General features: G+C 46.1%; 1 protein-coding gene across 2 annotated transcripts in view; it reads left to right on the top strand.

The window, feature by feature from the left end:
• The window catches only part of LOC146786128 (cytochrome P450 2J2-like), a 42,210-nt gene extending 30,818 nt beyond the window's left edge, over positions 1-11,392 (top strand). For both annotated transcript variants that reach the window (XM_085635631.1, XM_085635630.1), the window contains 2 exons: positions 6,990-7,131; positions 11,081-11,392. In XM_085635631.1, coding sequence (XP_085491757.1) covers positions 6,990-7,131; positions 11,081-11,295 — 357 coding nt within the window. In that variant the 3' untranslated portion in view covers positions 11,296-11,392. The remainder of the gene's footprint in view (positions 1-6,989; positions 7,132-11,080) is intronic.
• Positions 11,393-12,471: the final 1,079 nt, after the last annotated feature.

Raw genomic sequence — 12,471 nt, 5'->3', positions numbered from 1 at the left:
GCTAGGGGCTCTATCGCCAACAAGAACATGAGGGGTGACAGCGGGCACCCCTGCCTGGTACCTCTGCATATTGGTGTGGCGTCAGAAATGTATGGCTCCAACAGTACACGAACTGTGGGATTTTTGTATAATAGGTCAACCATCTGAAGAAATCCCAAGCCTAGCTCATATCTCAACAGCACTGCCGCTAGATAGCTCCATTCCAAGCAATCAAAGGCCTTTTCCAGGTCTAACACAAGGCATCCGGCTCTGGGCCACATCAGCACACCGTCCGACGCCACCCTGAACAACCTTCGCAAGTTCAGTGATGTGCTACGCTTGGGCACAATTCCATTTTGGTCGCCGTGAACCAATTCGGGGACCACCAGCGCCAACCGGTCCACCAGCACTTTAGCGAATATCTTATAATCCACGTTAAGTAACGCCAGGGGTCTATAAGATCCCAGGGCTGTGGGGTCCCTGTCTGGCTTTAGCAAGGACACCAGGTAGGCCTCACGCATCGAAGGGGGCAGTGTGCATTCCTCCAGAGCTGTGATGTAAAGGGTGTGTAGGTATTGCACCAAAGAACCCCGGTTAGCCTTGTAATATTCGGCTGGTAGGCCATAGACCCGATCGCCTCCCCAAGTTCCTCTAAGGTGAGGGGACTATTAAGTGCCTCCTGGTGTGCTTCTGAGACTGTGGGCAGCTGGACAGGTTCTAGAAATCTCTCCAGATCAGGACCTGTGCAGCACCCCCTAGATTGGTATAGTTGTGTGTAATGATCTGCCATCACCTTGTGGATCTCTCGCTGTGTATACACCATGGTCCCCTCCGGTGTGCGTATGGCTCCGATTGGGGTGTGATTACTCTCTTGCTTCAGCAGCCAGGCAGGCTGGTGGCAAGCCCTATCCGCTGTGGCATGTGTGCGAGCTGTGTGAGCCATGTAGCTGTGGCATCGCAATCGCTCCATAAATTCCGCATGTTGTGCCCGAAGACTTTCCAGGCAGGCTGAATGTCTTCCTCCTCCCTCTCCCTCTTCCTCACGTTCATATTGGAGTAACTGGGATTCTAGGCGGGAGAGCGATAAGCTAGCTGTTTACGTATGTTCCATGTGGCCCCTAGACAATGACCTCTGACCGCTATTTTGTGGGTGTCCCATTCCACCAGTGCATTGCTTGCTGTCCCTTCATTGAGTTTGAAGTATGTAAGGATAGCCGTCCCCAGTGATGAGCGGAATTCGGGGTCTTCTAATGAGGGTGGTTGGAGGCGCCATGTGGGTATGGGAGGACGATCAGCTTCCCAACTGAGCTGGAGTCGCATAGGGTTATGATCGGAGTGTGTCCGCCCTAGGTATTCCCATTTCTCAACTAGTGGGATTAGGGATTGGGAGCCCACCACCCTATCCAGGCATACATGTAGTTCATGTATTGCGGAGTAGTAGGAATAAATAAATTCATTGGGGTGAAGGACACGCCACATATCTAGCAATGCCCAGTGTGACAGCCAGTCCGTGAGCGCCTGCGCGTTTGACACTGCTGATGGCTTCTGGAGGGGGGAAAGAACCTGTCTATGTGTACATCAAGCACTGAGTTAAAATCCACGCCCAGCAACCAGGGGAGCACAGCGTAAGGGGTCAGAATTGATGACAACTGTGTTAGGAATGATGGCTGGCCTACATTCGGGGCATATATCGAGCCCAGTAATATTGATTGACCGTTAAGTGTCCCACGCACTAAGGTGTATCTGCCTTCGGGATCTATCACCACATCTGCACAGACAAACGGGGTGCCCGCTTTCACCCAGATTAGTGTGCCGCGCTTGTGCTGAGTATACCGTGCCATACACCTGTCCCCTCCAGCGCCTGCGTAATCTTTCCAGTTCCGGCTGTGTTATATGTGTTTCCTGCAATAGGGCAATTCCAACCGAGTGTCTCTGGAGGTAAGCGAATAGGAATAGCGCCGCGTGGGTGTGTGCATGCCGAGTATGTTCCATGTAATTATGTTAGCCCGTGCCATTTCTGGTGTGTTTAGTCGTTGGGGGCATCAAGGGTGGGGCGTGCCTTGGTGTGTGGGGGTCTTGGACATATGCATATATCGGCCTGCTGCAACAAAAACAATAGTAGAACTAAGAACAACATAACAGAAGGGGCGAACTTTGCGGAATGTCTGTCCAAACCTCTGTAACAACTGAGAAGTACAAACTAGGTCAGTGTGTTGCCTGAAGGGGTACGTGCACAGGTAATGTTCTGCTGTGGCCATCCCCCCATTCCTGTGTATTTGGTGTGCCATCTAGATAATCACCCAGATTAGTGTGCGAGTCCAGCAGGGTTCAGGGCTCAGTGCCATTTCATGTGCACCCACTCCCTATGGTGATATACGTAGTGTGGCCGGGCGTGGGCATAGTGGCCTCCGTGTCACCGCCTAATGGGGTGTGTGTGGTTATCAACCCAGCAGACCCACCCTCACCCTTAGCACAGTGCAAGAACACATTTGTTAACAACCAATGCCCTACTTGCGTGAGCAGTCTGCGACAGAGTTCAGCATGCCAGTACTTTATCCATTGATACCATCAGCAGTTTGCGGGGTTACCACTGGCAGGCAGTGGTCGTCGGATATTTCAGTTGATGGTGACGAAGAGCCTCTGGCCACCAATGCGTCCCGTGTGTAGGAGTCCAAGCGTTCTGTAGAGTGTGGGGATCCAAGGGTTGCAACCGCTTCCAGGGCATCTTGTCTCTCCCTTCTCATTTTTTCCGGACTCGGGGCTGCAGTTCCTGATTTTGCATTTCGCACTGTCCCTCGTCGTCCGCGCCGTCTGTTTCTCCTGCCTGTTGGGTTGCCGCCATCTGGATCCGAGGGCCTTGTGTCTGTCCACTGCTCCGTCTCTTCCAACCAGTCCCATGCATCCGCAGGAGAATCAAAGAAGCGGGTTCCTTCTTTCACAACCACTCGCAGCCAGGCAGGGAATAACAGTGAGTACGGTAGCTCCAGAGCTCTAAGTTGGCGCTTCACTGCCGCATAGTTGCTTCTATGGCGCTGGACTATAGCGGTGTAATCTGTAAAGAGCATAATTTGACTACCACTCACTTTGAGTCTTTCCATCCAACGTGTTTCGCGCAGCACCGCATCCCTGTAGTTGAGTAGTTTAAAAATGAACGGGCGCGGCCTGGCTCCTGGTTGAAGTTCCTGTGCCGGTACACGGTGGGCTCTTTCTACTGCACACTGCATTGACAATGTTCCCTGGGGAAGGAGGTCACACAGCCAGCGCTCTGTGTATTGCTCTGGGTTCCTACCTCCACTCTCCCTCCGGCAGGCCCACCACGCAAATGTTGTTGCGGCGAGAGCATCCTTCCACATCCTCTGCTCTATCTTCCAGGGCATGTATACTGTCTATCATGTCTTGAAGCGCAGCTGTGTGGGTTTGAGTGACAGGCTGGAGATGCTTGAGCGTTTGGCCTTGTGCAGTGACTTTTTCGGCCAATTTACGGTGATCCGCATGTAGGAGCGTGAAGTCCGAGGTAACCTTGTCTATCCGATTTTCCAGAGAGGTTCTGGTATGTTCTAGCGCGGCCCCAATTTTCTCCACTGCTGCAAGTACTGAGTTCATTTTGGCCGCCAGGGCTGTGGTCGTTGGCTCCATCTCCCCCTCAGCTCCCATATGTGTGGGATCCAGGCTACCCGCGCACAGGAGCCCCTGCTGCATCTTGGCGCGCATCGGCCCATCACAAGTTGTTGCGCCGTGGGCATTCACAGCTAGTTACTGGCGGGGTTGTTACGCTTGTAGTAATGTCACTACGGAGACTCTGATCAGGTGTCTGACTTCCTCGCAGGCGTGAGTCACATAAGGTATGCGGCCAGGCAGGGCTGCGAGTGGCAGCCACACCACGCGTGGCTATCTATTCATCAGGACGCGTGCTATGGCCCGTGGGTCTTATGTATGGCCTCTGCGCTAGTAGCCTTCCTGTAGGGCAGGGCGCCTGGTCTTCCAGCAGGATGGCAGCCGGCAGCGACCCTCAATGGCAGGACATCGGGTTGCGCTGACGTATGTTTAACAGGGCGCTAAGTTGCAGCTTTTCTCAGCTACAAGGCGTTGTGGCTATTAAGAATGTCCCCGGTGGCAGCCAGTTGTGTAGGCCCAATCCCTGTGGGCCGCTGCGTTGTTTTGGGCGGGAGAAGGGGGTTCCCCGCAGCCCCTACTCACTCCTAGCGTCTCCTCTGCTTCCCTCCTTGGTGCTCAGCAGTTGTTATGGCAGAGTGGCTGGTTGTTTAAGATCAGCGTCTCCTAGGCCGCAATGGACTCCCTTATGCAGGCCTCAGACCACACCTCTTCCCTCTGTCGTTATCGGGGCAGGCCACCCCTAGCGCCTCACCCCCGGCATCCATCGTCTGCCCCGTCAGTGCGATGCCCGCATGCTTCCCAGGTCCCAGTTTTTGGGGGTTTATGCATTCACCAGCTTGCCTCCGCTAGGTCACGCACCCCGAGCGGCTGTTTGATGTGTCCACAGTCTGCCTCAATTCACTAGCGCTGGCAGAGTTCCGCCGAGGGCCCTGCGGGGAACACCAAGCATCTGCCACCACTCCTCGTGCTGCGGTCCCACCAGTGCGCGGTTCGTATCCCCTGCAGTGGGCCGCCGCCCACGCTCCCCTCCATTGCAGCCTGCGCTATAGTTCGTCACTCACCGGGAGACTCCAGGGCAGGGTTGGCACCAACATTGGCCGCACGGCTGCCAGGCTACTCAGTGTTGTCGCGGCAGCCCTGGCTCACATCGCAGGGACCCGGGTTACTTCACAGCGGCCAACCACGCTCCAGATCAGCAAGGCCACATCAGGGGCCCAACTCGCCAGGGGTCTGGCAATCCGCAGGCGCTCACCATCGAGGTCAGTTCCCGCATGTAGCGCCGCAGAGCGGCACCTTATATGTGCTGTTGCGCCGATCGCGGCCTCATTGCTCTCGGTTCCGGGGGTCTTGTGGGGAGGCCGCGTCTCTCCGCTTTGGCTGTTCTCTGCCGCCGCAGGGGCCGCTGTCTAAGCTCGAGCGGCCGACCCTCACTGCCGATCGCCCGCACGCAGCCTCGCTGCCTGTAGGCCCCGGCTTTCCTCACCGCAGCAGCTGCAGTCCCGGGAGGCTAATCGGCACGATTCGGGGCTCCCTGGCCTCAGCGATTCCTTGGCTGTCTGGTCCCACTTGTTGTCAATGTGGATGGCTCACTTTTAGGATAAATTTGCCGGATTCAAGGGGGATATATCGGTCCAAGTGCTAGGGACTCGCGTCCGCCATGATGGCTGACTAGCCACGCCCCCTTGAAATTGTCAAGATCCTTAATGGATAAATACAACTTGTTAGCCCAAAATATTCAAGATTCTATTTCACAGTTACAAAATAATAACATTCCATGGTTGCATGAAACTAGAATTACTTATTTGTCAAAGGTTCACTTAAAAGAATTCTTGATAGGCATACATACATCTTTCTTGTCCTTCTAATGTTGGAATTAAGTCTAATGTTGAACTCCAATGGGAAAAAGATTTACATGTTGATTGGACTGTAACTTGCTGTTACACAATTTGGGCTAAAATACACAACGTTGTTTACACCAAGCAAATATTATATTTTGTATATTATAGACTAATAATAACTCCTTTGTCTTTATTGAAAATGTAAACTTGCATTAAAGGATAATTGTTGGTCATATGACTTGATCCATGTGTTATTTAATTGCCTGCAAATTCATATGTTGCGCTTGAGTGTTTGGAAATAAATTACTATGATTTGTAATGTTAATAGTGTTTATTTAGTATCTATTATATTTTTAGACAATAATTTATCTTTCTGGCATATTTTACCTTATCCACCTAAATGCTTAGACCTTTTACTTGCTGTAGTATTTCATCAGGTTACTTCACATTGGAAAAATGTTTTTCATCAGACTACTTCATATTGGAAAAATGCTGGGATTCTTACAGACAAAGCTTGGTGGTGACGCTGTTTGTTTTAATCATAGTTTAGATAGAGCTTATATTAATCCTATTGTGTTAATGAGATATGGTCACCTTTATCAACATTCTTTAAAAACTCTAGATTCCGAAGTAAGTCATGAGATATCGATGCTGAAGAAGTTACAAAACCTCCTTGAATATATATATTTTGAATCTCTATTTATAATCTTCTATTCTTTCTTTTCTTTCAGTATCTTTATTCGACTATCAACCGATAGCCATAAAAGCACAATCATTAAAAGGACCATTACATCATGCTAAAACATTAAAACACATACATATATGTTAACCATAACAGTTTTAAAACACTTTTAAAACAAAATATGATAATCCCACGCAAAATGATCATTAATAAGACCGGACATACTCCTATAGTCTTATTATTTTCCTTCTATTCATAAAGGACTTCTGGTTCATGCTTACAATTTATTTATTATTTGTATTATTATTATTATTGAATATTTATGAAATTTTGCTCTTTTTTACATGTTGAACCTATGAAATTCCTTATATTTCTCTTTTCCTTGCTTCTACCTGCCTATCTCATATTTATGCTATATTGTATTGATTCTTTTTCACTTTTAAATTCTTCATAAGATTTACTCAACATTGTTGTTACTTTTTGTATGATAATGTGGACTTATCTGTTTCAGACTTATCAGCTTTGGAATTATTCTTTTTCCAACACCTGCTAGTTTACTACAGCACCATGGGGTGATCCATCAAGAGTCTGTGTTTGAATCTGAGACAAGTGGAGAGTTATACATTTAATTTCAGTACAATCAATTGAAGTTTATCAAAGAATTGTTCATAGTAGGAATGTGTTGGGTGAGAAACAAGGAAGTGTCTTTGAGCAAATTAACCACAAAACTGTGGAGGCTCTGTATTTACTCTCAAATCTGTAAGACATTGTGTCACTACTGCAGAGTATAGTGTTAATGTAGTAAGAGCTATCTTGTCTCAGACGAATTGTTGAAAAGTATAAACAAATGAGAAGATGTTTTTCCTTTCTTGCAGGGCTCTCTCATCATAGCTAATATTTACTCTACTCTGCATGATCCTGACCACTGGGAGACACCGGAACAGTTCAATCCTGGCCACTTCTTGGATATGGAAGGGAATTTCATTCAAAAGGAGGCCTTCTTACCTTTCTCTGCAGGTTTGCCTTGCCCGGGTTAGAAAATTTAGAAGGTTATGACGGAATAATGTCATGTCACTCCTCCTCACATCCTCCTTTGTTCTCTCTACTTTTTGTTTAAGATGATATGGTGGGTTCACTGATTTACCAGACCTTTGATATTAAACTTGTTCTTGTTCATGATTAGTTTGAAATTATTGTTCTCTAAACGCACAGCCGTTTGGAAAACAGCCCCACCAGAAATAGTAGCCGAGGTGTGCAACAGACGTAATATCATAGGACAAACTGGCTTAATTATTCATGCAAAATACTTATATAAAAAATCATATAAAAAGTAAAATATAAGTGAAAGAGAAGAACGGTATAGAGTGGAGTGGCATAGAGTGAGAAAATAGCGATTCCTACCCTTAATTGCGAGTCGCAAATTGCGAGTCGCAATTAAGAAATGGTTCCTCATTCATTCCTATGTGCGTACAGGCCCATAGGAATGAATGGGGGATTGCATGCACAATTAGCGAGTCACAATAGGTACTCGCAAATTGCGCATGCAATTTCAAGGGTGCAAGGGTGTCAAAATGACACCCTGTTGCACCCCTGAAATTGTGATGTGCACCCATGTTGCGCACACACATGCCGTAAGGGCATGTGTGTGCGCAACATGTAACTTTAAATGCACTTTAGTGCATTTTTCAAAGTTTTTGCAAATTACCAACCAGTTTAAATGCTCAGTAATTTGCGGACCCAAATAGCCAAATCGCTATTTTAAAGTGGGTATTGCATTGCATTTAAGGAATTGCAAATTGCGATTCCTTAAATGCAATCGTAATGTAATAAATCACAATAAAGTGTGATTTCCTAAGTTGCGAGTGCCTTTAACCTTGATGCATCGCAAATGCGCTTATTGCGGGCGCAAACGGCCAATTTTTGCGAATCACACCATTTGCACTCGCAAATAAGGTTGATGCATGTGCCTGATTGTGATTACCAAATAGCGATTTTTACCGAAAGGAATCGTCAACGTTTTTGCGAGCCCTTAATATTACCTAATAACGATTCGGTAAATAGTGAATCCCTATTAGGTAATATTACTCCATTTGACTGCAAATGATTTTGCATTGGCTAATTTGCGATTACCCAATTACAAAGGGTGCCCGGGGCCCTAAGGCCCCCCTGAAGCACCACATAAATGTGCAGATGTAAAACGCACATATGCGGAAACAAGATTCACATTTTGCACATGGTTACCATCGACTTCAAGGTGATTGTAATAGCATTTCCTAAATGCACAGTTTGCATTTAGAAAATGCTTTGTACATGTGCTTACAGGACCGCAAATTGTGATGCCCTATTTGCATTCAAAATGTTGGGTAAGCGCAAACAATTGCCCATCATAACACGTGGTCTCCCTTGGAGGTTTCTCTCTTTCTCTATCAGGCAAATTATTTAAATGAGATTCATCACAGGGAGGTGTGTAAGCAGAAGAGTTAAATATGCTATTATAGTTGATGTGCATGAAGGCAATGTATGTAATTTACAAGTAATGTAGTTCAGTGCATTAAAACCCTTTCTCAGGCCTTTATATTTTCAGAGGTCAGTTAAATGAACCCTAGCCAGTATTTTGATGCAGTAATAATGCCCACAGAAATACAAATACTGAGGGTTCAGTCATACCCTGTGCACCGCGCATTACGTTCCTATTCTGAGTACTGGGCAATTTTGTCTGGTTCCAAGCTGAGAACCTTTCAGATCTGTGGGGTAATTTTGTATAGCTTGTTATATCTATTTGCACTGAAAATCCTGTTTGTGCCTGGATAACTGGCCTGACTAGAATGAAGGCCTGAGTCGTTAATGATCTATTATTCAAGTTTCGATAAAGAGTACTTAAATAGTGATTTTTGTAGCAGTTTGCTCTTTTGCCCTTGCGGTTCTGTTCACACATTTCACAAGTATCAACAGGCAGCCCAGCAATTTCCCCCCTTTCGATTTATGTTTCCAATGCTTCACAAAATCCCTATGTATCAGTCTTAAACTTTCACAAAGGTTCACACACTTGGGTTGCTTTCCTGTTACCCAGCTGTTACAGCAAGCTCTCTGCAGTCTGAGTGATCTGTAAGATCCGAAAATCTAACCTCATGATGGTTGCAATTTAAAAAACAAGTAGTGAGTTAGAAATAGAAGGACAAGTTACTTACCTTCGGTAACGCCTCATCTGGTACAGACATAATCTAGCCGCAGATTCCTTACCTGTAAACTTCCAGGCGTCAGGCTGGATCTGGAATATTTTTCTTAGCAGTACCCGTGCTCGCCAGTATGTGGCGTCGGTCGACTCCATGTGTCGTCGCTGTGATCATCGTAAGATCTGAAATGATGTTTGCAATTTAAAAAACAAGTAGCGAGTTAGAAATGGAGGGCAAGATTTACTAAGCTTTCAAGCAACGCAGAGTATGAAGGCAACTTGCTGTGCTGCGTTACTGAGAGGGAAACAGCAGAAATGCACCATATATACTAAAATATGGTGCACTTCTGCTGTCTCATAGCGCTGGCACACTTCAGGCAGCCTGGCACCAATGCAGGCATCCTTGCACCAAGGTGCAAGGGTGCCTGTGTTACAAGGAGATACCTTTCTGCACAAAAACAATCTCTCGAGGCATCTTTCTGCTATGTGTGCTGCAGATTGCGGCACACATATAAAGAGGAAATGAGGAGAAGGAGATATTTTTCTCCTTGTTACGCTATCCTCTGGGAGGCGTAGCAATTTTGCACAATCCCAGGTTTATACAGCATTTTAAATCTGGAATTGTTTGAAATCCATGGGAGGATAAATGGGAGTGGCCATGTTCCCCCCATAGAAGCCTCCCAGAATGAAATCTAATGCAATGCAGCACGAGCTGCTGCATGGAGTTACATTTTTCTTTACGAAGCCATGCAAAGCAAATCGTCCCTTGCCTGGGTTTGTAAATATCTACTAGCATTTAGCGACATGGATGCGCCACAACAGTGGTGCAACCATGATGCAAAATGTTAGTAAATCTGGCCCATAGTTTTAAGTAGGCTTTTGTGGGAAAATCATAGAAATCTACTGTTAACAGGATCGTAACCCTGAGAGGGCCAAGCGAAAGAAGCCACAAGACAAAGGGCCTCATTTCCAATTTTTTTAGCACAGGGCAGCGCAGCAAGTCACTTTGTTGCGCTGCCCCGCGTCAAAAGGAAAGGGCAGGAAATTGCCTTATTTATGATATACGGCGCATTCCTGTCCTTTCACACTGGGCTGGTGCAGTTTTGGCTGCATTGCGCCAGTGCAGGTACCCTTGCACCATGGTGCAAAGGTGTCTATTTTTTTGACAGAATTATTTTGGTGCAGGAAGGGTAGCTTGCTGCACAAAAAAACCATCCCCGCAAGGCATTTTCCTCGTTCTATGTGTGCTGCAGGAAAGAGCTAAAAACGAGGAAAGGTGAAAAAATTTCTTCTCGTTATGCCTGCTCTGAAGAGGCGTAAGGTTTTAGCGCCGTCCCGGGTCTACGTGATTTTGTAAATCTGAGGCAGCGTCCAAAACCATGGGTGTTGCATGGGAACATCCACCGCAATACCCATAGAATGAATCCTTGATGCAGAGTAAAGCAACATAGAGCTTTGCTTTACTCAATTTCTAAGAGGCTATCCAGGCTGGCTTTGCATCATCTCATAGATATGATTAAGAGGTCTGAGCCACTGGTTGGTCAAAAACATTTACACTCCGGTGGCACAGGCCACTTGTAAATAAGCCTCAAAATCTGAATGTGGAGAACATTGCAGCCTATCTGTATTCAACTCTGGGGTCTGGATTCATTGCACTGTAGTCTCACAATTCTGAGCTCCTATTTACCCAGAGGCCGCACATCCAAGGGCCTTCCTGCCATATTACCTGGCAAATTATGCATCTTAAGAAATAGCAAGAGATGTGACCCAGATCTCCTCTTCTTTCACCTGCAGGACACCGTGTGTGTTTGGGGGAGACGCTGGCCAGGATCGAACTGTTCATCTTCTTTACAAGCCTCCTCCGGGCCTTCACCTTCCGGCTCCCAGAGGGAGTGAAGAATGTCAACATGGACATCATCTTGGGGGGCACAGTGCAGCCACACCCTTTTCAGATCTGTGCTGTACCCCGCGAGGTAGAGGGTGCCCCTGGACAGAAGAAAGAACTATGATTCAGAAATGTTTTACAGTATTATTGTCAACTTGGTGTCATCTTATACCTACATATAATAGCTCATTGGATAAAAATAAAAGTAACTTATGCATTAATATTGGTGGTTGCATTTTGTTATAGTCATCTAATGGAATTATTACTGACTGGAGTACTGTTGGAAAAATAGATGTTTTCATTTACATTTCATATTTTGCTTGATTTACCTTAAATTATAACTAGTCAAAAATATGCTGTCAAAGTGTTGGAGAATGTCTCCAAATCTTGTTGAGCAGCAAACCCTCAAAGCTTGTGTACACTGTGACTGTTCTTCTTCTGCTATCGTGCCCTTCTTTGTAGTTCTGACTCTGAAGGTGATGTAGGAAAGGGGGCGGGATACTACAGTCTCGATTGTAATGTTGGCTCTATAAGCAACCCACCATAAGGAAGACTCTTACTGTGGCATATTGCCAACCAGTAATGCAGTTATAAGAGGTAGCTATATTATTGAAAACAAAAGAAAACACATGCTGGGCAATCCCAGTGAGAAATTCCCCAAAACAGCCCTTTTTGATGGACCAGTAAGTATTTATATGTATAAGCCAGCATGCAAGAAAATAGCTAACCATGCATGTCTGTTTCAGAAACCAGCCAAGTCTTAGGCGTTGGCGCATGACCTCAGGGACAGAGTTTAAGGGCAGATTGACTGAAACAAAATTACTAATTAAGGGAAAGTCATATATGGTCTGTGAGATTTGCAAAAAGTCTTCAACACAATTTGAGGAGCATTCATAGACAAGCTAATGTTTTACCTTGGGAAAAATGATGACAAGGCTTGGGATGAAAAGGATGGCCCTTCTGTAGATGAAAGAAAGAATGAGAGATGGACTCTGTGGTCAGAATAAGGACATTGGCATCGCCTAATATTTATATCACTGCTTTGCAAAGTAGCCTCTGCCAAACCTGGTGCAGTGTTTTTTGTTTTGTGTACATATACTTCTTTGTGTGACTTCAACTTATTTTTCATAAAATACTGAAATATATTCATCCCATGTTGTGTCATTGTTATGACCACAAAGAGCAATGCGGCACTACAGTGACCAGTGTTGAAAATAGAAGAAATGTATTGTGGGAGAGCACAGTATAAGTTACGTGGACAAGGCCAGGGGTGCGTGTTCCTGCTGTTGGCGGGGCAAAG

Source organism: Triturus cristatus, chromosome 11 (assembly GCF_964204655.1).
Source record: "Triturus cristatus chromosome 11, aTriCri1.1, whole genome shotgun sequence".
In the NCBI taxonomy this organism is placed as follows: Eukaryota; Metazoa; Chordata; class Amphibia; order Caudata; family Salamandridae; genus Triturus; species Triturus cristatus.
This window is presented reverse-complemented; position numbering and strand designations above follow the sequence as displayed.